The sequence below is a fragment of the Hemicordylus capensis genome, chromosome 4, assembly GCF_027244095.1.
Source record: "Hemicordylus capensis ecotype Gifberg chromosome 4, rHemCap1.1.pri, whole genome shotgun sequence".
In the NCBI taxonomy this organism is placed as follows: domain Eukaryota; kingdom Metazoa; phylum Chordata; class Lepidosauria; order Squamata; family Cordylidae; genus Hemicordylus; species Hemicordylus capensis.
The window spans coordinates 318,521,815-318,542,900 of record NC_069660.1 but is presented as its reverse complement, the minus strand read 5'-3'; the positions used below and the strand labels follow the sequence as shown (position 1 = coordinate 318,542,900).

Sequence of the window (21,086 nt, the reverse complement as noted above, 5' to 3'; positions counted from 1 at the left end):
TCCATCTTGCAGTGACCTCCTCCATCCTGGAGAAACAGCCAGAGCCAGCCCTGCAGGGTCAGCCTAAGCTCTGTCTTGGGGGGAACTGATGCCCCTACTTGGGCTCCAACCCCAAATTCAGGCCTTCCCCCAAAGCCTCCAAGACCCCACAAGCAATTATTGCGCTGGACCAGGGCTGGCCTCCCGAACTGCTGGGGAGTCTGCCTAAGTCCGGGGTGCCCAAAGGATTGCGGAGCCAGAGGGGAAATGCCCAATGCTGCCTTGCCCCATGAGCTCCCCCCCCCGGAGGGGCCAGCCCCCTTTCAAAAAGGAGCCTTGCCAGTTTTGACAGTGGCACCAGGGGCAAAGAAGGTGGCCAGCAGCCTCCTCTTGTCTCCTGGGGCTTCTGGCCAGCTTTGCAAGGCGGGTGCGGAGAGAGGCACTCCTTGCAGTAGGGATGTGCACGGAACCACGGAGGTGTGGTCCAGCACTGGGGGGGAAGTGTGTCTTTAAGGGTGGGGGGGTAATACTTACCCCCCCCCACCGCTCTTCCCCCACCCCCCACCGCTGGACGTTTCTAAAGTGTTCTTGGGGCAGCAGAGTTCCACCCTGCCGCCCCTGCCCCTGTCATTGTCTTCCTTCCAACAAGCCGAAAAAGCTGGCGCCACGCATGCATCCAAGAACGCTTTAGAAAAGTCCAGCGGCGGGGGGCGCAGGAAGAGCGACGGGGGGGTAAGTACTACCCCCCCATCCTTAAAGACACACACACACCCCACCGGACTGACGGACCGGCCGAATTCTGGACCGGTCCGGAGGCCTTTTGCATGGCCCCGGACCGGTCCGTGCACACCCCTACCTTGCAACACTTCCCGAGGAGCCGCTCTGATGACAGTGTCATGAGGCGGGTGGCATCTTGCCCGGCCCTTCCTTTAGGCAGGGCGACCAGGGTGATCTCCTCCAGGCCTGTGATCTCCGAGGCCCGGTGGCTGGCCTGGCCCCAACCGCACACTCCCCGTCAGCTGCCGCTTCTCGCCCTCGTCCTCCCTGCTCAGTGACATGACATGGAAGGAGTGCTTCTGCAGAGGGAAATTCCCGAGTAGCTTCAGGGTTCAAAGGTAGCGTGTGTAGCGCCACAGGAGTTCCATCACCTCCCTCCTGGTTTGAGCATAGAGGGAGGCGGGCGGTTGGACTTCCCAGTCCCGTGCTAACTGGATACTAAATCAGAGGCCTGGGCATGCCCTAATTAAGCATCAGGGCGAATGCAGGCCGGCCATTCATCAGGTAGGGGTGTGCAGGCCCGCCCAGCTGATGAATGCCCAGCCTGCAGGCCACGCAGCTCTCCTTAACAACACAGGGCGGTGCCGGATGGGAGAAACAGGCGCAATTGGGCCGCCAGGAACCAGAGGCAGCTGCACCTCGTTTGGAGCCCCCCCCTCGCCCCCCGGCTCGTTAGGAGGAGCTGCTGCTGGAAGCGACATCCTCCAAACCTGACTGTGTTGAGTGGCAAACGGGCTGCCACTATTTCGCACGCGCCTCCTTCCATGTTGGTTCCTGCTGAATTGAACTGGAAGCCCCAGTGGGGTGGGGGGGATGCCGGCAGCCCCCACCACCCCAGCCATGCCCCCTGCGCCGGATGTCAGACACACAGGGGCGTGGTCGCCTTTGCAAATGGGGCACGCGCCCCATTTGCAAGTAAATTACAGCCAGAACCGTGTTTGCAGTGGCAGCTTGTAAAGGCAGCAAGATGCGTTCCTGGCCAGGCTGGGAACCCAGCGCTGGCTGAAGCTTTTCAAAAACAGAGCCCAGCGCAAGAAAAACGACCACACCCCTTCTGACGTCTGCTGCAGGGGTGTGGCTGGGGCGCCAGGCGTGGCCACTGAACACAGTAGCCCAGGTTCTTTTTTTGCGGGGGGGAGGGGGGCCCGCGCAATGGTGACTCTGCCCCTGCTCGAAGCCCACCGTGCTAAGAGTGTAGGTCAAGCTTCATGAAGGTGGTGTGGGCCGTTGTCAGCAGAGTCGTGGCCTCGTTCCTGATCGCTGCCTGCCGGGGAGCCCTGGAACCTAAAAGGGAGGCTCCAGGAAGAGCACCAGAGGAACCCAGCTGAAGGAACACCCCTTTCCAATTACCTATGATCATGCTGGCTGCTCTCCTCAGAGGGGCCTTCGGGCTCTTCAGATAGTTCATGCTGTCAGACAGGAAGGCTGGGGTTCTGCCTGGATACCGCTGCACCTGGGGATGGGAAAGGAGGGCCTCTCTGAATACCAGCTCTCGCTTTCCGTGGAACTGAACTTAGGAAGGACACCTCAAGAGGTTGGCCAGCACTTGAGGATAGCATCAAAGGAGGGGAAAGGGCCGGATCCCAGTCACAGGTGCACTTAGGTAATTTTGGAGCCTGGGCGCTTTCCAGACGAGATGCTACAATGGGGTCAGGACATATCTCGAAAGTGTGCTTCCACACTTCCTGCATCGTGACACCGCAGTCCCTACGCAGACAGCTGGGCACCGTTCACATTGCCAATGCCTCGTTGCGAATTTAATCGCTGCGATACAGAGCAAGGACGTCGTATATCAGGCATGGAAAAGTTGCTGGTTGGGGGGGGGTTGTTTTCCACGAGACTGTTCCCCCTGCTGTTTACAATCTAAATGCGACTTGCCCGAACCGAGGCATTTTGTTGCTGATGAGCAGCTAGTCTGGAAAGCACCCTGGACCTAAAGGCCTTTGGAGGCCCCCCCCACACACAGTGACACATGCAGTATTTTTTAACATGTGGGTTCTAGGGGGCACAAACAGCAACTAAACTCACATAGTATTTTATACTCCAATTGATGATAGCTCTCCAGGAGGCTTTACAGACAGGTTTGTTACCCCGAATCTCCTCCGGAAGAGAATGTGTGCGTTCACACACCAGCCAAACATACCCTGAAGTCCCTTCGAGATCCTTGGACCCACGCCACACACAAATCGGGCTTTGTTGCTTGAATTCTAGCTTATCTCGGTGTAATTCCGAGGGTTTTTTTTAATGCTGGTTTTAAGGAGTTTTTCCGAAAATGCTGGTGCAAATAGGGAGAGGCACTGACGCAGAATCATTGACATGATAAAAGGGATACACTCTTTTAAGAATTCAGATATAGGCTTTTGAAATCTCTGTCTCTGCCCCCCCCATTGGCTAGAGGGGAAACAAGGAGGCATGCGATGTGAACCTGCACCAAAATAAAACCCAAGAACAGAGGGGAGGGGCTGCTTCTCTCAATGCCGCGAGTGTAATTCGAAGTGGCTTCGCTCAACATTTACCCCACAGCATGAAGCCATGTGTGAAAAACTCCCAGGGACTTTTACACACAGCAGGTTTTACTGCAAGGCTTTACTGAAAATTCGAAGTTGTCCCCAAAAACCAACACAAATTGTGGATTTTTTTACCCTGGATATAAATTGGGCTGCACTTTAACGTGCAGTGAAAAACCTGAATTGTGTGTGAACTGCTCCCCGATAACTCACAGGGACTTTGGGGCAAATCTTCCGGATATGTGAACGCGCCCCCTCCATTCAGAAGGAGATGTGAGTTAAAGGGCTTTAAAAGCCCCAAGTGAAACATTTCCTGGGCTTTGGGCAGGGAGAGATCTTTCCCAGCCCTCCTTTTCACTGGACATGCCCAGAATCAAACCTGGGACTTTCTGAATGCAAACCATGTGTTCTCCCATTGATCTGCAGCTCTGAATTCTGCACCCAGTTACTGCCACATTCTGCACTTTTCCTCACAAACTTGGTTAAGGCTTTGACAAGACCCAGTCCCCATGCCAAAACCCACTGACTGGGAGCAGGGGAACCATAGCCTGGGAGTTATTCACACATTACTTCATGCCAAAGGGTATCTGAAGAGCAAATCTGTTCCGCAGCAGACTCGCAGATGAGTAATTAGGAGGATTAAATGGACAGGTCACACAGAGTCGGCTCCTCTCCACAATCTCTGCAGATCTTTTTCCTGTGCTCGTTCCCACCACTTGCTCAGGGTTTTTTTATCCAACCAATCCTATCAGGAGGAGGCGAGAGAGCTTTTTGTTGTTGTTGTTGTTAGTTAGTTAGTTTGACAGTTAGTTATGGAAGACCGCAGTACCAACCAGCCAGGGATCAAAGAACAAAGATCCCTCTCCTGGGGGTACCATGGCCAATGTCTCACTTGCTCCTGGTTTGTGATCTCAACACAGCACCATGGCAGGGGCTGGAGAGGGCTTTCTCTGCTGAGAGTATTTTGTGAGAAATAGCCTCCACCCGAGGCAACTTCTGTGTGTGTGTATTATGTAGGCTGCCTGTCTCTAATGTAACTTGACAGAAACATGAGCTGAAAGGACCCCCTCCACAGAATAGCATCCATCTGCCACAACCCCTCCTCCTGCCCCCATTGCTTGCAATTGCAAATCTCATTTGCTGACACCTGGGTGGATTTCAAGTGCGAATTGGGAAAGAAGCCCCTCCACCCATCACAAAGAAACTTTGGGGCATAACAGAAGTCTCAGGTTTCCCCCCCAAAAGCTGTTGGAAATAGAGGATTTTTTAAAGCCGGACATAATTCGGGCTAAGCCAGAATGCGCAGCCTCGATTCAGGAGGAAACAGAGTCCTGTCTTTACTGGTCCCTGATAGCCCATAGCTACACCGGGGTAAATGCAGCCAGTGTTCCCTCTAACAGAAAATTCCAGATGTTCTTGACTACAACTCCCAGCATCCTCAGCCAAAGCCCACTGAATCCAGCTAGGGATTCTGGGAGCTGTAGTCAACAACATCTGGGATTCCCTCTGAATGCAGCTCATATGTGGACTGGCCCACTCCATTCCGGAGGAGATTCAAAGTAAATGTGTGTAAAGCCTCCATGTGATAAGAACATAAGAACAGCCCACCAGATGCCTCTGGGAAGCCCACAGGCATTGGAAAGTGATTGTCTGAATTTGTAGTGAAACTGAATTTCCAACAATGATTGGAGCAATCCATAACCTCCTCACTTACAAGGCGTTTGCAGATTTTGTCCAGGGCTTGCTGACTGTCATAATGGGCAAGGATGATTATTTCCTCCAGGAGTTTCCATCCTAGGAAGTCATTGCAACGGGCCAAGGTCCACTCACAGTGCTGGTGAGACAAAATGGAGAGAGAGAGAGCTTGGAAGGCAGGGCGGCTAAAGAAGGTGTGTTTGGGCCAGCACTCTTGCCACATACACAGCCTGATTCTGTGCCAGCTACTCACTCAGTAGTAATTGGACTGTTAAAGTGTTATTGCAACATCATTTGAACATTCTGCTCTGGACTACCATTTGACTTTTCTTTTCTGGTTCCTTTCAGTTTCTAGGTAGTGTGTATAGAGCAACATTAAAGTAGCAGCATGTTTGTTTGACTACCAAAAAATGTAAAAACAATTATCCCAACAATTATTACCAGCACAGAACTCATCTCCTACTCTAGTTAGGGAGTAGTGAATGCTCCTGATATTGGATCAACTGCGAGGAGAAGAGAAGGTTGGAGGATCCTTCCATGATCATGTGCTAAACAGCAGCTGAGTCTGAAAGATTTTTCTCCTACCTTGTTCATCAGCTGGGTCCCGCAGCAGACAGAGTAGAAAGGGGCCTCCCCTCTCAACTTGCTTCTGCTTAGCACATGATCATGGAAGGAGCCTCCAACCTTCCTTTCTCATAAGAACATAAGAACAGCCCTGCTGGATCAGGCCCAAGGAGGCCCATCCAGTCCAGCATCCTGTTTCCCACAGTGGCCCACCAGATGCCTCTGGGGAATCCACAGGCAAGAAGTATGTGCACGCCCTCTCTCTTGCTGCTGCTCCCCTGCAACTGGAATTGAGAGGCAGCGTTCCTCTGAGGCTAGAGGTAGCCTATAGCCAGTAGACTAGTAGCCATTGATAGACCTGACCTCCATGAATCTGTCTGAGCCCCTTTTAAAGCCATCTGAGCTAGCAGACTTCATCACCATCAGCCCGTGGCAGATAATTCCATAGATAAATTATGCGCTGTGTGAAAAAGTACTTCCGCTTGTCGGTCCTAAATTTCCCAACCTTCAGTTTCATGGGGTGACCCCTGGTTCTAGTGTTGTGAGAGAGGGAGAAACATTCTCTCAGTCCACTCTCTCCACTCCATGCATAATTTTATACACCTCGATCATGTCTCCCCTTAGTCACCTCTTTTCCAAAGTAAAGAGCCCCAGATGCTGTATCCTAGCCTCATAAGGAAGGTGCTCCAGGCCCCTGATAATCTTGGTTGCCTCACAGATGATCAAATATCAGGGGCATGCACAGCTCTCAACTAGGGTAGGAGGCACTCCTACCTAAGTAATCGTCAACACACACACACACACACACACACAGTCTTTGTTTCTTCTGGAATCCAGGACTCTATACAAAACACGTGGCAGCAAGTCTTATTGGCTTCAGTGTGGACGCATCCCAAATCAGTGTACATACTAGGAATTCAGTCTTCGCTATCTCCATGATCTGTGGGATAATAATTGCTAGAATATTAGTAGCATCAGGCAGAGACAGCATGGACTATCAGCTGTTGCTACATTGCTGTTCAAAAAGAATAACTCATTCAAAAAGAACTCATACAATAGAAAGGGAGACAGAACAATGTATGTCAGAAATGTGCACACTTGTACAGAATTTTGAATTGGAAAATTTCCCATGCAAATTTCTTATTTGAATACAATTTGCATTAAATTTCTTAGAAAATTTTTGCCATGCACGTTTTCCTGATATTCTAAATAAATGTGATTTGATTTGTCATTTTATTTGATGTATATATATAGTGGCGGAGGCACCATATTAATTTCCCATGCTGCATCTCAAAGTATTTCAAATCACTGTATGAAACAGGATGTTGGACTAGATGGGCCTTGGGCCTGATACAGCAGGGCTGTTCTTATGTTCTTAAGCAGCCAAACTGTTGAAATAAAATATTTGTTTAGGTGAGAAATTAATAGAAATATTTAATGTGGTTTCAATGTTATACTGAAACAAGTTCAAAGCTATACGTGCAAAGAATGTTTTCTTATTGGGATACTCAATGAAATATATATGTACTCTCTCACATCCTTTCTAGGGAAACCTGGAAAACATGAATTACAATTCTGAAATTCGAAAGTTTGCCTAATATTGCATTGACATTCATCCAGTCACAGGAACATAGGAACTTGCCTTACACAGAGTCTGACCATTGGTCCATCTAGCTCAGTATTGTCTAGCTGCTAGACTTCAGCACCAACCCTCCAAGGTTTCAGGTAAGGGTCATTTCCTAGTCCTATCTTGAGATGCTGCCAGGGATTGAGCCTAGGACCTTCTGCATGCAAAGCAGATGGCCTACACTGATCTGTGGCCCCATCCCCAAATGAACTTTAAAAAACAATGCATTTTTAGAAATGAAATATCTCCCACAGAAAAATTAAGTACAGGGAAATTTTCCATATAAATTTTTCAACCCCACATCACTGGGTATGAGTCAGACCCCATAGGTCTGGACCCCAGATTTTTAAGTACCTAGCAATGTCCCTACATATCTGTCTAACATATGCTGCAGTAAAAAGGCAACAGACAACTTCTGCATCTCCATGGTCAAGTTGGGCTTGGAGAGTGGTCCATGATCGAAACGTGTAGGGAGAGCAGATTCTGAAGTGAAGAGACAGCACTGATTCCATCAGATTGCAGATTCTGCAAACATTATGAAATTATACCTCCTAGGGGGAAAAACAGCACAGGTGGCTCTTACCTCAACAACCTCCTGGCTGTTGTCATGAAGGTGAAGAAGCAAAGGGACCATATTTTTCAGGACCTGCTCCTGCATCCTAGATTTATGCCTCAGACTTAGACCACGGAGGAGCTTTCCGAACAGACCAATGGCAGAAGACCTCACCTGGTCCCGCTCCTGCATGTGAGAAGACCTTGTTTTAAAGCATTTTGCTAAAGGGTAGTTTAGCATCTCCATCTGCGTGAATACTTCCAAATGCCTTTAGGTCCAGGCTCCAATAAGAACATAGGAAGAGTCCTGCTGAATCAGGCCCAAGGCCATCTAGACCAGAATCCTGTTTCAAACGGTGGCCCACCAGATGCCTCTGGGAAGCCACACAACCAGGTGGTGAAGGCATGCCTTTTCTCCTGCTGTTCCTCTCGGGCAACTGGGATTCAGAGGCATCATGCCTCTGAGCCTGCCTGTAGCCATCAAGACAAGCAACCATTGATAGCCCTCTCCTCCATGAATTTCTCTAAGCTATGCTTAAGGCCATCCAAACTTGTGGCCATCACCACATCCCATGGCAGAGAATTCCATAGATTAATTATGCGCCATGTGAAGAAATACTTGCTTTTGTCAGCCCTAAATTTCCTGGCCATCAGTTTCATGGGGTGACCTCTGGTTCTAGTGTTGTGAGAGGGAGAAAAAATTATTATCTCCATCCACTCTCTCCACACCATGCATAATTTTATAGATCTCTGTCATTTCTGACCATAGTCACCTCTTTTCCAAACAAAAGAGCCCCAGATGCAGTAGCCTTGCCTCATAAGGAAGTTGCTCCAGGCCCCTGATCATCTTGGTTGCCCTCTTCTTCTGCACCTTCTCCAGTTCTACAATGTCCTTCTTTAGATGTGGTGACCAGAACTATACACAGTACACCAAGTGTGGCCGCATCAGAGATTTGTATAAGAGCATTATGCTATTAGCATTTTTATTTTCGATCCCCTTCATAATGATCCCTAGCATGGAATTTGTACTGAGTCGAAACTTTCAACGAGCTGACCACCATGACCCCAAGATCTCTCTCCTGGTCAGTCAGTCACAGCTCAGACCCCATCAGAGCATATGTGATGTTGTGGACAGGTGGGGGTGGAGGTGCCCCAATATGCATCTCTTTACACCTGCTTACATTGAACCGCATTTGCCATTTTGTAATTTGCCATTTATTTTTATAATAATAATTTTTCACCTGCTCACTCATTTTGGAGCTCCTATGACTCCATTTTGGATTTCATTACCCTAAATAGTTTGGTGTCGTCTGCAAATTTGGACACTTCTCTGTTTACCTCAACTTCTATATCATTTTGAATAAGTGAAAAAGCACTGTTTCTGTCCTAGTACAGATCCCTGGGGGACCCCTCTTCTTACTTGCCACCATTTAGAGAACTGTCCATTTATCCCTACCCTTTGTTTCCTGTCCTTCAACTAGTTATAAATCCACACATGAATCTGTCCCCTTATTATCCCATGACTGCTAAGTTTTCTCAAGCATCTTTGATGCTTGATGAGGAACGGTCAAAAGCTTTTTGGAAGTCCAGGTAGTCAACTTGATCATTTTAATCCACACACCAGCTGACACTCTCAAAGTACTCCAAAAGGCTGGTAAAACAAAATTTACCTTTGCAGAAGCCATGCTGGTTCTCCTTCATCAAGTCCTGTTCATCTATATGTTTAACAGTTTTATCCTTAAGTATGCTTTTCATCAATTTACCCAGAACGTATGATAAGCTAACCGATTTCCCAGATCCCTCCTGAATCTCTTTTTGAAAATTGGTATTTTACATTGGCTACTCTCCAGTCCTTTGGTACAGAGCCTGATTGCAGGGACAAGTTACATATTTTTGCTAGGAGATCATCAATTTAACATTTGAAATATTTCAGAACTAATTATTTAAGATGGTGGGTGCCATCTGGCCCTGGTGATTTGTTAATTTTTAATTTTTCAAGACAGTTTAGAATGTCATCTCTCGTCAACTCTATCTGACTCCGTTCTTCAGCCTCCGTCCCTGAGAAGCTCATTTTAGGCACAGCTATAGGCTCAGTATCCTCTGCCATGAAGACAAATGCAAAGAACTCATTCAGCTACTCTGTGATCTCCATATCCTCCTAATAATCCCTTTCACTCTCTTGTCATCTAGCGGTCCAACTGCCTTCCTGGCAGATTTCCTGCTTCTGATGTATTTAAATAAGTTTTTATTATTCCCCTTGATGCTTTTTGCTAAATGCTCCTCAAACATTCTTTTTGCATCCCTTATTGTCTCTTTTATGTCTTCTTTTTTAAAATAGCAGTTGTGAAGGGCCCCAATCCAGATTATGAAAACAGTGTGCGAGGAGGAGGTTTAACAATTCCTCCTGTGTGACAGTCTTCCCCTTCATCTGAAGCCACTATTTGCCTTGAGGAGAGCAGCTGCTATGGTAGGAGTGGGCAAACTTGGCCCTCCAGCTGTTTTTGGACTACAACTCCCATCATCCCCAGTCACAATTGTGTAGCTGGGGATGATGGGACCTGTAGTTCAACAACATCTAGAGGGGCAGGTCGAATGAATGAATCTTTATTATGGTCAATGACCCATAACAGAAACAATGCAATACAACTCATTTCACAAAATACAAGAAAATATTAATTAATCAATCATTCTCATACCATTTACTCAAACAATTTTGACCTAATCTTACTTGCTGCTGCACAAAATTTAGCCACATTCAGTGTTATACGTTCACTGCAGTCTGCTAACAGAAAAGAAACATACCCATCCTCTGTTCTCCCACCCCTGTCCTATGGCCTCAAACAGCTGCTTCTCTGCCAAGGCACTCAGCCGGGTGGTAGGGTGGAGTTTCATCAGGAAAATGGCATGGTAGGAACCTTAACTCAGAGGTTCTCAAACTTGGGTCCCCAGATGTTGTTAGACTTCAGCTCCCATAATCCCTTTGGCCATTGTGGCTGGGGATTATGGGAACTGAAGTCCAACCACATTTGGGGACCCAAGTCTGAGAACCTCTGAGTTAACCCAGAGACACTGAAGTCCTAGTCTGACCAGAAGGTCCCTCGACTGCCTAGAAAGGCAGAAGCGGGATGAGGTATTTGTCACATCTCCTTTGCCCCTGGGTCTCCTTACATCTGCCAAGAGAGGCTGGAGCTTCTCTGCAATGAGAATGCACATCCAGCTGACATCCATCCTGCCCTGGTGGTGGCTAAGGATATTTCCAAGGACTTTGAGGACCTCCCTCACTGGTCTCTCCTGGGGCTCTTTCAGACCTTCCAGGATCATGGAGACCATCGCCTTCAGCTGCTTCACCTGTGGAGAGAAAACACAGGTGGGACCAGAGTCAGCTCAGCCTGTCCCCTCTGAGCCCGAGGGCAGGGCAGTTCACAGCACAGTCCTCTTGGCAAGGCAAGTGCCCAAATTGCCTTTCACTGGCTACTTTGGAAGTTTTATGTTTTTTGTCCATTCAGAGATTGAGTGGTTACCTACCAGAGACAGCACCTCCTCAGTAGCGGTGCCCAGGTTTTGTCATTCAGCCCCCTGAGATCTTTGCTGGAGCAGACACACTCTCCTTTTGGCCCATGTTTGTTTATTCGGGGGGGGAGGCAGAAGCATGATGCTTGCAGTTGTTTCCACAGTATTCCTTGCTTTACTTGACTGGATAGTTTCACTTTTATTTCAGAGGAGCCATGTTAGCAGAGAGCACATCATCCCTCTAAGGAAATGGGCTCTTCTCCATGACAGTCTATCCCACAATAAATCTTTTATTATTTCTATAGGACCACCTATGGAAATAGATGGCGCTTTACAAAGAATGAGAAGACAAGTCCCTGCCCCAAGGGGTTTACAATCTAGCAAATGACACAAGGGAGGCAACTGTCATGGCCCAGGCCACAAGACTCAGACCCTGAGGGGTAAGAGCTAGGCAGATTCCCACCACCAACTCCAGTTGCCAAGGTACAGGAACCAGGTCCCAGTGGTGAGGATGAACTGGGCAATGATGACCCACAAGGACTCAGACCCAGACCCCCAGAGATCGTCTTCCCAGAGCTGAACCCACTTAAGAGCACAGAGCCTGAAGGAGGCAATCTGGGCCAAGAGGCATAATCTAGAAAGGCTCAGTTGGAGCTGGGACGTTGCTGGATCAGCTTGTGGGCTCAGAGCTCTCCGTGGTCCTGCAGACTAGCCTGACCTTGCCCTGTGGGCAACCAGGAGAAGACAATTGGAATGTTTAAAATGCATAAATATTTGCTGTACGTGCTGGATCAGAACAGATCCCAAGAGGCATTGCTCAACTGATTGCATGGCTCTCCTGCTCTTCCATGAGGCACCCAGGGATCTCCCATCCAGATTACTGATCAGGTCCTTTGCAGTACAAACCTACATGGATGTTTGCTCAGAAGCACATCCCACTGTGGCCAGAGGAACATACTCTTTAGCAAGTGTGTTTGGGTTGCAGCCTCAGACTGTCCACGGGGGCCCCCGGGCAGATCGTTTTTGCTTCAGCGGGTTTCTGGGGGGCCATGAGTAGCGTCTTAGACTCGGGAACTGGAGAGTAACATTCAGCTCCCTGCTCAGCCGTGAAACTCATGATGAAGAAGCAGCCCGAGGGCAGGAAGCCATTCTCTCCAACCCAGGCTGCAAACCAGAACGAACCTAAGTTGTTAAGGAATGGATTAAATGCCGAGGGTGTTTTGAGACTGCACAGTTGTGTCGGCCCAGCTGCATTGAAGCGACACCTCACCCAGATGACCAGATGCAGTCCAAGAAGGGGACCCAGCAAGGGCAGCCAGCCGGGGAGAGCAGACAAACTAAGGGCAGGGCCCGGGTGTGCTCTGGGCAGACAGAGGCAGCTGCCTAGGGCGCCAGATCGGGGGGGGGGACGGGACATGGGAGCGCTGCCACACACACACCCCCACAGTGAATAGCCACAACAGCTCCCAGTGGCCACTGGGGCAGGGGGCGGCAGTGAGGAAGCAGGTTATCCCTACAGAAATGTGCCATGTGTCCCTGTGCATGGAGCTGCCCCATGGTAGAATCGGCTTCCTCACCACTGCCCCAGCTGCTCAATAACTCTGACACCCGCCCCCCATCCCGTTCAAGGTCCATTCTGTACGGTGCAGAATAGAAGCTTAACAGAACAGGGGCGGGGGCACTGAAGCCCTATTTTGCTCACGGCTGCAAAACCCTCAGTCCAGCTCGGCCCTTCCTGGACTCCTAGGGTAGCCCTCCTTCTGGAGAGACACCTAGGCTGGTTCCCCGCTCCTCCTCCGAAGGAGACCTACCAAGAGGGAGGCCCCAGGCCACCAAGCATGCATGGCATCTTTGGAGACGGTGCTCAGTCTGGACCGAGACTGCCCCTGTTTCCAGGGCCCTGGGGTGCCAGAGGAGGCTCAAAGGGCCAGGCCAGACCCTCACTTGGGGGGGGCCAAGTCCCTAGAGCTCTAGGACTTCTCGGTGGAAGTGGCCGACTCCGGTGCCCCGGCATGGTTGTTTCCAGCAGGATGTCAACTGAGGCTAGGTGGTGCAGACCCCCCTCCCCCTTGGCCTTGCGGTCCTTGAGGATGGGTTCCGGGCCAGCCCCAGAACCAGCCCCACATCACTGGCTTGATCCATTTCAAACCAGGCTGGCGGAGTCCCCCATTTGTGCTTTACCTTCTGTCTGTGCAGAGCCATGTTCCCAAATCCATGCAGGCTGAGCCAGCGAACGGTGGGCCGTGAGTCCGTCTGCCACTCTTGCAGCTTGGCGAGGATGCTTTCCTGGTGGAGCAGCTGGGTCGCAGACTTGCTGTAGAGGAACTAAAGAGCCAAGCGCCACCAGCTGCAGCAGGGCCCCCCCAACGGGAAGACTCTCTGCAGCCCGCGTGTCCCAGGGTCAGAAGCAGCATGCCCTGGAGCATGGACCCCACCCCCAGGTGTTGTTGACTACAACTCCCATCGTCCCCAGCCAATTGCAAATGGGGATGATGGGAGTTGTAGGCAACAACACCTGGGGATAACTGTCATAGGGAACACTGGTCAGAACCCGCCCCACAGTCACTCTGGCTTCCTTGGGGCTCCTTGGAGAAGAGCCCTTGGGAACAATTAGAACAGGTCACCCCAGTCATCCCAAACAGCCAGGCAATGGGGCTCATTAAGAGGAACATAGGAAGCTGCCACATACAGAGTCAGACCCTTGGTCCATCTTGCTCAGTATTGTCTACCCAGGCTGGCAGCAGCTTCTTCAAGGTTGCAGGCAGGAGTCTCTCTCAGCCATATCTTGGAGATGCTGCCAGGGAGGGAACTTGGAACCTTCTGCTCTTCCCAGAGCGGCTCCATCCCGAGGGGGAATCTCTTCCAGTGCTCACACTTCTAGTCTCCCATTCATATGCAACCAGGGTGGACCCTGCTTAGCTAAGGGGACAAGTCATGCTTGCTACCACGAAATAAACTAAATAGACTAAACAGAGATTTTGAGACATAGGAAGCTGCCATATACTGAGTCACACCATAGTCCATCTCGCTCAGGATTGTCTTCACAGACTGGCAGCGGCTTCTCCAAGGTTGCAGGCAGGAATCTCTCTCAGCCCTATCTTGGAGATGCTGCCAGGGAGGGAACTTGAGACCTTCTGCTTCCAAGGAAGCTTCCAAGGAAGAAAAGTAAAGGCTTAACGATGCTACATGGCCAGACACTCCACCCTTCATATTATTGGCTGGCCTTCCCCCTGAGGGTGGGCTCTGGGTACTAAGTGAGTCCTTACCAATCCCAATTACACACAAGACTGAAGGTGGACAGTTGCCACCTGGGTGATGCCACTATTCCAGGCGGACAAGCTCAGGATCTTGGTTGAGGGCTGCTACATCTCCTCAGATCCTGAAATTCAGGGGGTAGAGTCTGGGAATCAAGGGCGGTATGTTGCAGATCAGGTGGTGGTGCTGGGTAGTTTAGCTCTAACCTATCCAGTGCCACGACCTCATCCGGTGCCTAGAAGCACCCAGATATCCTGTTGTAGTTCAAGCTTGTACACCACCCAGAGCCTTCGAATGGATAGGGCAGTATAGAAATGTAACAAACAAACAAATAAGATGGGGGTCTTTGCAGGGATCCAGAAGGACCCCAGACCTCAGAGGGGAATGGACTCAGAGCCTCAGCTACCACCAAGCAGGAAATTACAAGGGCTGGGTCCAGCAACACAAAAGAAATGTTGCTCCAGTAGCTGCTTGGAGCAGACTCAGGGGCGGAGCTATAACTGGGCAGATGGGTTCAAAGAAACCGAGCCGCCCAGCTCACAAGGGCCACCTGGCTCACCCCTCACCTCTGCCTCCAAGCTCTGACTGGCGTCATTTCCCAGCTGGCTTTGTTGTTGATTGATTGATTAAGTGCCATCAAGTTGGTGTCGACACTTAGCGACCACATAGATAGATTATCTCCAGGATGATCTGTCTTCAACTTGGTCTTTAAGATCTCTCAGTGGTACATTCATTGCTGTCATCATCGAGTCCATCCACCTTGCTGCTGGTCGTCCTCTTCTTCTTTTTCCTTCAACTTCCTAATTTTTTTTAGGTTTTAATCTCTGGTTTATTTTTAAATTGTAAAATTGTTTTAAGTTTTTTGTATATGTTTTAAACTTGTTTTATGCTATTGTTAACCACCCAGAGACGAAAGTTTGGGGCGGTGTACAAATTTGACAGATAAACAAACAAACAAACAAACAAACAAACAAACTTTCCCCAGCATTATGGACTTCTCAAGGGAGCTAGATCTTCGCGCAATGTGTCCGAAGGCTTTGTTGTTAGCTGGGTATTTTCTCCATTCTTTCCAAGAGAATGAAAAAGTCACCCAGCCAACAAGGAAGCCGGCTGGGAAATGAAGTCTAGAGGGCCCCACTGGCCCTTCCAGGTGCTGGCCAGGCTCCTCTGCATCAGATGATGAAGGCAGGGCTGTGTCCTTGGGTTGGCTCCTGGGAAGATGCCCTTGAGGTGTGTAGGGAAGCAGCAGAAAGCCTGGGGTGCATCAGACAGAGCCTTCTATGAACACAGCCAGTCGGCTTGTGCATCTTGACTAATGCTACTTACCCCTGCGAAGAGAGCCCTGGCCGTCAAAGTCCTCTCCTCGTCTTCAGCACGGAGTTTCGGGATGACCTCAGCCAACAGCCCTGTCACATGGTGTCTCGTGTGCGTGACGAGGACTCTGGGATCACAGAAACCACACACACATTCCTTTGAGCGGGGCGGGCTTATTTCTCACCTGAGCGAAGGCATCATCTTGGGGATGCAGTGCCAACGGCAGCGTACCTTGCCATTAGAAGAATCCCTTCCAAGTATCCTTCTGCGCTTGAGAGGAGGTCCCAGCAGCCCATTCTCTCCATCCAGAGCAAGGCCATTTCATTTCTGTCTTGGACGAGCAGGGTCTTTAATGCTTCCACTGCAAATCTACATTGAAAGGGCAAGCAAGGTCGTGGTTTGAGATTCTAGTTGGCTCCCTCCAGCCCACACTGAAGAGGCTACAGGTTAGCTAATATCTGTGGTTCTGCAGATGGAGCATTCTAAACAGAAACTGATATCTAGCACAGATTTGGTTTGGAGAAGCTTGACTGTAAAAAAAAGAAAAGTATCTAGTTCTCTTGAGCACACAGTCCTTTAGACTTTGAGTGTGTCTAAATGCAGAGAGTGGCCGTGGTCTGGGCTCTCTATGGGGTTGCCCCTTCTGCTCTAGAAAGTGAAAATGATTCACACCTGCCATGGCTGAAGGCCATTGTGGCTAAGGATGATGGAAGTTGTAGTCCAACCACAGCTGGGAATCCAAGGCTGGCAACCCTGATTCAACAGATACAACTTTGCCTAGTGTATGAGGGTGCAAGCTGCACCCGTTGATATTCTGCCTGCACTTCAGCTGCTTGACAGCCAGAACTTTTAGTTTCAATTGTTTCAATTGATTTTAATGTTTTATTTATTTGTATTGTTGTTTTATAGTTGTAAACTGCCCCGAGACTTTGGTTTGGGGTGGTATATAAATGTATTGAATAAATAAATTAATTAAATAAACTAAGCAAATGATGCTTCAACTATAAAAATGAAAGTGTTTGTACCATGCCTGCTATATTCCCCATTTTGTTAAATAAAGTTTTACATCCCAGGACCGATGGCTCCCTCTTTATTAAGCCAGGCAATGCTAAAACGGTCTTTTTTCCATTCCTTGTTCGGACTATACGTTCTGATAGAAGTTCCACGCTTATACTGAGCAGGGCACATATGGCACCCTCTGTTTGAAAAAGCAAATGATCTTATCAAATTCTTCTTAAACATTGCTGTCACACTAATCCCCAGCTTTAGCTGTTGCCACCAGCCTACGCAGGCAGTGGACTGCAGCATAAAGGACGTAGCCAAATTGTGTTCCTTTCCATGGTTATGATTTTATAGGCCAGTACAATATCTCAGACAGGACATCAGATCTCACGCCTTCATGGCAGATGTTGCTGAACTACAACTACAACTGAACTACAACTACAACTACAAGATACTCCAGATGTTGCTGAACTACAACTCCCATCAACCCCAGCCACAGTTGGCTGGGGATGATAGGAGTTGTAGTTCAGCAACATCTGGATGACCATAGGTTGGGAACCCCAGCTGTAAGAGCCAGTGTGGTGTAGTGGTTAGAGTGCTGGACTAGGAGCGGGGAGACCCGAGTTCAAATCCCCATTCAGCCATGAAACTAACTGGGTGACTCTGGGCCAGTCATTTCTCTCTCAGCCTAACCTACTTCACAGGGTTGTTGTGAAAAAGAAACTCAAGTATGTAGTACACCGCTCTGGGCTCCTTGGAGGAAGAGTGGGATATAAATGTAATAATAATAATAATAATAATAATAATAATAAAAACAACCCCAGGGTTGTACTCCCCCCTACCCTTTAATTGAATTATCTTAAAAACTGTGAATATAACAAGTGAATACAAATACAATATGAAAAAATGCTGCCCTTACAGCAGAGAGGAGGGCAGTCCCTTCATGCACAAGGGCATCTTATCAGGTGTGGTCCCCCCCCCCACATAGTTACCTCACTTGTCCAGTAATCAAAGGTGTGTTGTGTTGGCTGGTCTGCTTCCTGCCAGTGGGTGTGTTGTGATGGTTGCATCCTGGAAGGCTCACCAGGAAGTGAATGTGTGTTAAAAGAACCAGGACTACCAGGGGGTAGAAACCCCGCATGGCAGCAACGCAGGTGAAGATCTTAAACATTTCTCCCAGAGCTCTCATTGCCTGCAGAAGAGAATGAGGATAGCTGTAGCAAATCTGTTGCATGACTCCTGACAATCCCCTTCAGCTCTGCAGCAGGGAGACCCACATGCAGGACATCTAGCCCAGCCCCCTGATAGCAGTAACACCCACTGCCATCCCCCATAGATCTGCCTCTGCCATCCAGATCACAATGAGAGAGAACCATAAGCACAGAGATCAGATGCCTGCAGAGGCAACAGCCCTAGATGACTCAAACCAGTGAGCCAAGCCACACAGAAAGGCAAAGAGGCTCCGGGTATTTTTTTTTTTACAAGGGAGAAACCCCTTCCCTTCTACAAGGGAAGAAATCCCTTCTCAGCTTCACACATGGGCTGCATTCGCACGTATCGCAAAACCAGAGTTGAAGGGGCCAGAGGTTGCCCAACCTGTATGTCTGAATGCAGGGCACCCCTTCCATTCTCCGGTTTCGCATGGAGAGCGACCCAAGGTTCTGCTCTCCAAACTCCAGTTTGAACCCTTGGGTTGTAGTGAGTTTTGCCACCCCAACCCAAAGCTGAACGCAGACTGCATTATGTCTGAATGCAGAACTGCAGGCTGTGTTCTCTGAAACTGGAGTTGATGGAGGAAGCTCCTCCCTCTCTCCAGCTGTGATTGGCTGTGCAGGCTGTCCTTCATGAAATAAGGAAGCCCGCACAGCCAGATCCCCCTCCAGTCTCACTGACCGTCTCACTGACCGCAGGTTTCCTGCTCTCTGATATATCCAAGTTCAGACGGGGTGAGTGGGAGTAGGGAGCAGAACCGCGGGTCCATTGGACCCACAGTCCCTCGTTACGTGTGAATCTGGCCGTGGCCTTGGGCAGGAGAAAACCTAAAGTGTCCTAGCCAGACCTCAACTGAAATACTGTTCCCAGTTCTGGGCCCTGCTATTTAAGAAGGGCATTGATAAACTGGAACAGGTTCAGAGGAGGGCAACCAAGAGAAGAAGAGATCTGGGGGAACTGCCCTGTGAGGAACAGTTGAAGGGACTGTGCTTAGCCTGGAGAAACAAAGACTAAAGCGGGGATATAGGAGACTTGTTCACACAACCATTAAATGTGTACGGCAAACTAAATATCAGCTGGTAGGGTGAGTGTTTCATCCTACACAGATTCCACCCCCAGCTTTTGAATGAGGGAGGAGGAAAATCCGTCCTACCCAGCTGACATTTAGCAGGCAATCACGCTCCCCGCCTCCTCCCTTGCCGTTTGCTTGCAAATGACTGAAAACCAGCCGTGTGCCCAGCTCCCAGAGTTAACGGACTATGAGCAAACTGACAGGCTGTCTAACCATCGGAAGGCCAGTACGAGTACTTGTTCTCTGTTGTGCCAGAGGCCACGACTACAGCCAATGGGCTGGAATTACAAAGAAGATTTAGGCCAGACTTAGGAAACAATATCCCAGTTATTTAAAACCTGAAATGTAATCTGTTTGTTTGTTTGTTTGTTTGTTTGTTTGTTTGGCATTCAGAGGCCACTCATAATGTGAGGCCCTAAGCTGTAGCCTGCCAAAATCCTGCACTGTTTATCCCATGCCCCAGCAAAGGAACTCTGCCCTCTCTCAGGAGCACTCTCTTGGTTTCAGCCTCCTGATGAACAACCCCAGTTAAGTTAGTCAATTCCCCCCTTTACTTAAAGGGGAAACGTCGGACAGAAATCAGTCTCCATCTGCCTGTCATCCCCAGAAACATAGATAGATGGGGAGATCCTGAGCTGATAGGATTACGGAGGTATAAAGGACTCTGGGCATGGGGGAGGATTCTGTAATCATGACAGCAGTCTTCAGACAAAGGGAAGATACAGTAATTGTCCCTTGTTTTGGGAAGAATCACGGAGTGTAGAGGCTAGGACAACAAAAGTCTTCCACTCCAGGTCTCCCACAAGGGGTCCCGAACTTTGGGTCCCCAGGTATTGTTGGACTACAACTCCCAACATCCCCTTTTGGCCTGTGGATGATGGGAGTTGTAGTCCAACAGCACCTATGGACCCAGGGCTGGGAACCCTTGACATAAAAGATGTGCACTTAGCTGTGCCAGGGACGTGCCAGAAGAGGGGAGACGTGACTCGTGACTTGGACAGACCAGCATGCCGGGCAAGTTGGCTGCATTTGGCTCAGCTCAGACCCCCCATGGAGAAGAGTTGGCATCTTCCCTTCTGCTGCAGTGGTTGGTCACTCCTGTCTAAGCATTTGGGGCAACTTACAGCCAGAGGAACCAGCCAGTCTCCATCCCTGGAGCTGCCACTGCCTCCATTGCTGCTGCTGCCGCCGCCGCCGCCACCGCTGTCTTGGAACCTGGGTCTCTGCTTCAGCTCCCTGAGCAAATGCCACATGACTTTCGTGCTGGTTTCAGGGATGGTGCAGAGGCTCTTCCACATCTCCGAAACATGGCTGCACATTTAGGGACACAGATCCCGTCAGGACAGCCTCTTCACAAAGGGCCACGTCTACAAGCATGACTTGCCAGGCATGGGTTTGTTGGTTAGATTCATAAAACTGCCTGATATGGAACATCTCCAGACAGTTTACATACCACTGGGAAATTTTAAAACAGCCAACAATTAAAAGCAATTAAAACGGTTAAAGCCACTAAAACCATTCTTTTCCTTCAAAACCTGAAGGAACAGGTGTGTCTTGAGAGCTTTCTTAATGGCAGCCTGAGATGGGGAAGCTCTTATTCGGATAGGGAGGACATTCCAAAGCCCCAGGGCAGCCACAGAGAAAGCCCAGTTCTGAGTTACCACCCCCCAAAAAACCCAGACACAACTGCGAGGGGACCTCTCCTGCTGATCTCAGAAAGCGGTTGGGTTCATGACAAAGGCCTTCTTTTCTGTGGGGGAGGTGGGTGTCCAGGAGCATTTCCACACAAAGCTTTTAGCTCGCTTCTCCTCTGGCATGGAGGGTGTGCATTCACATATTGGCCAGATTTACCCCAAAGTCACTGAGAGCTATCAGGGAACACTCAATTCACGATTTGGGGTTTTCCTGCATGTCAGAGCATAGCCCGATTTATGTCCAGGGTAAAAAAGTCCACTTTTTGCATCATTTTTATTTATTTTTTGGTGGGGGGTGGGATTGAACTCTCAGTAAAGCCTCACAG

The 21,086-nt window shown here is 49.4% G+C and overlaps 2 protein-coding genes across 2 annotated transcripts in view; both read right to left on the bottom strand.

Annotated features, from left to right (window-relative positions):
- The window catches only part of ZC3H3 (zinc finger CCCH-type containing 3), a 379,413-nt gene that overhangs the window by 305,488 nt on the left and 52,839 nt on the right, over positions 1-21,086 (bottom strand). The window lies entirely within an intron of this gene.
- Positions 1-21,086, bottom strand: part of MROH6 (maestro heat like repeat family member 6) — a 39,059-nt gene that overhangs the window by 3,491 nt on the left and 14,482 nt on the right. The window contains exons 5-13 of the mRNA XM_053250212.1: positions 20,191-20,377; positions 17,775-17,974; positions 16,012-16,149; positions 15,793-15,907; positions 13,393-13,536; positions 10,870-11,049; positions 7,733-7,888; positions 4,978-5,097; positions 2,107-2,209 (exon numbers count right to left, since the gene is read on the bottom strand). Of these exons, the coding sequence (XP_053106187.1) occupies positions 2,107-2,209; positions 4,978-5,097; positions 7,733-7,888; positions 10,870-11,049; positions 13,393-13,536; positions 15,793-15,907; positions 16,012-16,149; positions 17,775-17,974; positions 20,191-20,377 (1,343 nt within the window). The remainder of the gene's footprint in view (positions 1-2,106; positions 2,210-4,977; positions 5,098-7,732; positions 7,889-10,869; positions 11,050-13,392; positions 13,537-15,792; positions 15,908-16,011; positions 16,150-17,774; positions 17,975-20,190; positions 20,378-21,086) is intronic.